The sequence below is a fragment of the Hydra vulgaris genome, chromosome 15 (assembly GCF_038396675.1).
Source record: "Hydra vulgaris chromosome 15, alternate assembly HydraT2T_AEP".
Lineage (NCBI taxonomy): Eukaryota > Metazoa > Cnidaria > Hydrozoa > Anthoathecata > Hydridae > Hydra > Hydra vulgaris.
Window position 1 is genome coordinate 14710963 of NC_088934.1, and position 5767 is coordinate 14716729.

A 5767-nucleotide genomic window follows, 5' to 3' on the forward strand; every position below is an offset into this window, starting at 1 on the left:
TACCGCTGTATGACGATAAAAATCAAGAAAAACCAGATCATCTATTATTCAGCTATTAACTTATCGACAACCAACTTGAGCAGAGTGCTTGAGTTTCTACTCCATTCAAAAGCTAAAGCCAAGAATCTTGGACTCTCCGAAACCGACATTGTAACGGATCAAGCTAAATATGCAAATGCAATAGAAATCCTGATAAAATCTAACCACATTGATCTTAAAAAATTCATGGTCCTCCAAATGAGTGCATTTTACACATCTAGTATATTTTTAGTTGTTATTGATAAAAAATTTAGCGATGCAAGGTTACAAGAGTGGATAAATAAAGCTAATATATCTAGTTAATAATTTCTTCATTTCTTATTATTATATATCAAATCTGTGAATAGTGAATATTGCAGTTGATTGTTTTTTATAAAATAAGAGAGAAGAACTAAATACAGTTTACTAATAATGAGACAGCCTGAATAGTACAAATCATTTTTTTCCAAGGTTGGCGATATTTTTACTTTTAATGTAACTTAAAATTATATAAAAGCAAAAAAACGAAGTTGTACAAGTTTTACATTAAGTTAATCACGTCATCAAATGAGACCTTCGAGTTCAACAGCTACTAACCTGTTGAAAATCTGTGCATGATTAATTGATATTTTTTGTTTAGAACAAGGTTACATTACGTTTGACATAAATATTTATTTTTTAATTTGATTTCAAAAAAAAAAATTTTAAGTATATTTCAATTATTGCAATATACTATTAACTATTAACTATATAACTATTGTGGTTAATAAAGCTAGAAAGTGTAAAAAGTCAAAATTTTCAAAATGTGACCCTGCCGTTTCTTTCGGTGGAGTCTTCATATATATTTATATATATATATATATATATATATATATATATATATATATATATATATATATATATATAATATATATATATATATATATATATATATATATATATATATGAATATATATATATATATATATATATATATATATATATATATATATATATATAAATATATATATATATATATATAAATATATATATATATTTATATATATATATATATATAGGTATGTATATATATATATATGTATATATATATATATGTATATATATATATATATATATATATAAATATATATATATATTTATATATATATATATATAGGTATGTATATATATATATATATATGTATATATATATATATATATATGTATATATATATATATATATATATATATATATATATATATATATATATATATATATATATATATATGTATATATATATATATATATATATATATATATATATATATATATATGTATATATGTATATAGATAGATAGATAGATAGATAGATAGATAGATAGATAAATAGATAGATAGATAGATAGATAGATATAAGGAACAATAACAGACTTAATGCGGGCCAATGAGGATTAAGTTGAACTGTTAACAATTACACTATAGATTTCAAAAAATTTAGAAAGATTCTTGTGAATGCCATTTGTTAATTGACATTTAAAGTTATTGCAATAGAGTCTGCTGATAAAAAACGTCAGTGACCATTTATACAAATGTACTGGGTCTCTTCTAACTAATTGATCTGTATGAACCAAATGCATAATCAATATAGTGGACTGCAATAGTGATTAAGATGAGAGCATATTCGACGTCTTTGATGTAAACATTAAATATCTTATTTAATATAAGTTTAGTAGAGTTTGAAAACTTTTATTTTATACTTTTATATATATGTTATATGTTCAATATTTTTTATATTTAAAAAAAAAACATTTTCGTTACTTTCAGAAAATTTTTGCGTACTGGTATCAGTAGAAATGTGTTTTGAAGAGAGCTGCATTGCTAATTTGTGTTTGCCAACATCCTTTTTAAAATTTAAAGTTATTAAACGTTTATAGAATTTTAATATGTTCCTATTTCTGAACACGTATATAAAGGCATTGAATAATGAGTTTATTTGACAAAAAATAAGAGCGTAAAATAACATTTTCATTGCATTGCCAAATGATTTAAGTTCATTTAAGTAGAGCCTTACAAAAATGTTATAGGTAGCAGCAGCCACAGGAAGATATAAAATCATAAGGGATGTTGATATCAGCATCATAGTTTGAGTAAGTCGCCTCTCCACCACAATGTGTTGCGCAACACGAATTTCTTTAACTCCCAGTTTTTTTTTAGTTTTAATCAATAATAAAGTATTCATAATTAATACGGATAATAAATTGCTAATTGTGTAGGTGGCCACACTAAAAAAGTAATAAGATTGTTGACGAATTGGGCTTTGAAAATAATTAAGAAGAGCATACCAAACACCTAATCCAAAAGATATAAGAAAATGAAAACATAGTATTGTTGCTGCATAAAACCCGTTGAATTTAACGCCACAGCATTTTTTATTATTTAAAAGTGTATTGAACCGTTCAATTGATATTAAAACAACAATTGATCCTGAAAAAATCAAAGGAAATACAAGCCAAAATCCTATTATGGAAATAAATATACAAGAAATCTGATCTAGCATTTTTACTAAAACTATTTCAAGTGGCATGTAAATTGAAGCAACCAAAATATCAATCGAAGACAACAACAATACAAGTTTTTCGTTGTGTGTAAAACTTTTTCCCTTTCTTCGTAATCTGCAAACTCCATTCACCAATAAAATATTCAATATAAATATTAATATACCAACAATAATATCGATTGTGCTGATTACAAAACCATTTGAACCATCAACAGCTTCGTAGAAAGCCAGACGGCAAATAATATCACTTTGGTTTGTTGTTCGTAAAAAAAACAACAAATATTCGTAGCTCAGGTTGCTCATTAAAATATTTAATATCGGAATTGTCGCCATTTTTTTAAATAAAATTACAGTCAAAAATGACGTACGCATACGAGACATTACAGAATAGCTTTTAACTATAATTGCAACGGAGGTGAAACGGAGGTTGATGAGGCAAGAAGTTTTAAATTTACTTAACAATTATAAAATCATTTCAGACAATATTTAATTTAGTATAAAAAAATTTGATTAAAAAATTATTTAAAAGTTGCTTACAGTGTGTGAAATAGAAACCTTTAAATTTAAATAAATTTTAAAGTTTTAAATTTAGGAGGCTTGTAAGTAATTCTCTTCTAAAGCATGGAAACAGTTCTATTTTGTATGCAAGCTCTACTACCAATTTCAATTCCGGTTCCAATGAAATTACCTCTTTAACATCCTTAACATATATATATATATTTTCATATTATGATTCGAATCCGATAAACTAAATTCTATATCTCCGTCCTGATAAATTTCAGTTATACCTTCGGTTCACCTCCGGTACACCTCCGTTTAATCTTTAATTCGTATTAACTCAAAGCAATTTTAATAATGTTTTATGCTCCAATGAATTTTTTATAATTGTCAAATCTAAAGAATAATAGATTAAATTATGCTCTATAAACAAAGTGTCCAACAAGACATGACTTTATTTATTTTATAATTAATAAATACTCAAATGTTTTAATCAAGTTATAAGTATTTTATGCTGTTTTTTTTTTGTTTTTGGTTTTTACGGTATATAATATGGACAAATAATACAGCATCAATATTTTGTTATTACTTTTAGACATTTTGTTGTTGTTGTTGTTGCTGTTGTTGTTGTTTACTGTCAAAAAACTCCGTAGCATTTATCAAACTTTTTCCGTTGTTTTCTTAAGGGAAAAATCCGTTTTCATTTCACAACGGTCTTTCACCTATTCTTTTGAGTCTTTTAAAATAATCACATTATTTTATATGATTTTCTCCATATTTATGATAAAGAGAAGTTCCGTAACTTTAAACTACGGACTTTAACAGTACACTTTAGTATACTTTACAGAGAGCTATAGTACTTTTTTACGAGAATAATTTATTCACGAATATAATTTCTATTTACAGATTTTAATATATTTATATTTGTTTTACTGAAACTAAAGTATTATATGTTTTCAAAGAAGTGCATTCACAAAGAATTCTCTATGATTTAGATTAAGGATGCTGGTATAAATAGATATAGATATTTATTAAAAATAGGTATTTCTGAAAATTAGTTTCCTCTATTATATATAATATATAATTATATAAAGGATTTATATATATATATATATATATATATATATATATATATATATATATATATATATATATATATATATATATATATATATATATATATATATTAGTTGTATATATATATATATATGTTAGTTGGTAGAAAACGTTGTAACTGGCAGAGCCAGTGAGTGTGTTATCAGGCACACTTTGACAGCCGAATTGATCGATTGCTGCTCATCCAGCAATCAATTGCTGCTTTAAAGCTGTTGACTGAAGGCGATTTAACAACTTCATCTGGCAGAGAGTTCTATACATTCGCTACTCGATTAAAAAAGAAGTTTTCTCTGTGCTTATGTTTTGTCATTTCCTTGAATTATTTAAAGCAGTGACCTCTCGTATGATTATTAACTATTGGAAAACAATTGCCTTTTTCTAATTTGTCAATATTATTCATAATTTTATACATTTGTATTAGATTTCCTCTTTGTCTCCTTTCCACTAGAGTAGTTAGGTTTAATTTTTCAAGTCTTTTTGTATAGGAAAGATTTCTGATTGATGATACTAGTTTAGTAGCTTTGTGCTGGATTTTTTCGATATAGTCACAATCAGATTTATAATATGGAGACCATACCGGAACTGCAAACTCTAGTAATGGGCTAATAAAAGTAACATAAAGCAAACGAAGTAATTTATAATCGAAATAGGCAAATGACTTTTTGATACGACCAAGCATTTAATTTGCTTTGTTAGAAGCATTAATCACTTGATTTTTCCATTTTAAATTTGCATTAAAAAACACTCCAAGATCTCTTTCTGTATCTGACCCTTCCAGTTGAATACTGTTTAAATTATATAAATATTTTTTGTTATTATAACCATAATGCATAACTACACATTTTGATATGTTAAATAAAAGAAGCCAAGTTTGAGACCATTTGTTGACAATATCTAGATCATTTTGAAGATTTGTAGCGCATTGTTCTGAAGATAATTGAGAAAGCACTTTTGTATCATCGGCATATAGTTTGGTTACATTATGCAATTTTTTTGGAAGGTCGTTAATGTATAAAGCAAATAAAAGTGCTGCAATTACAGACCCTTGCGGTACACCACTAAAAATATTAACCCAGTCAGAAATGATTTCATCTTAAACAACTCTTTGTCTTCTGTTTTCTAAAAAGGCTTTGATTCATTTAAGTATCAGACCATCAAAGCCGTATGGTTTTAGTTTGGCTAACAGTCTTTTGTGTGAAACGGTGTCAAAGGCTTTAGCAAAATCTAACAAAGTTACATCAACTGGAATACCAACATCTAAGCTTGATGAAATGTAGTCAATGCTTTCTAAAAGGTTGGTGGTACATGATTTGTTTCTAACGAAACCATCTTGCGCTTTTGCTAGTAGATTATTTCTATACAGGTAATCTTCCATTTTAGCTCTAATTATACTTTCCATAGTTTTACATGGAATAGAAGTCAATGAAACTGGACGATAGTTGCTGGGAAGAGTCTTATCACCTTTTTTGAATAGAGGTGTTATATTCGCTGATTTAAATTAAACTAGAAGCTGACTATTAGTTAAAGATGCCCTAATAATTAATGTTAGAGGAATAGCAAATGCTTCTGCACAGTTTTTTAGAAGAAATGGATGCATA

At 26.1% G+C, this 5767-nt stretch overlaps 1 protein-coding gene across 1 annotated transcript; it reads right to left on the reverse strand.

The window, feature by feature from the left end:
• Positions 1–1481: 1481 nt before the first annotated feature.
• LOC136091618 (uncharacterized) lies at positions 1482–3082 on the reverse strand. The gene has a single exon (XM_065819326.1). The coding sequence runs from the start codon at positions 2934–2936 to the stop codon at positions 1758–1760; it is 1179 nt and encodes a 392-aa protein (XP_065675398.1). The 5' UTR covers positions 2937–3082; the 3' UTR covers positions 1482–1757.
• Between the last annotated feature and the right edge of the window lie 2685 nt (positions 3083–5767).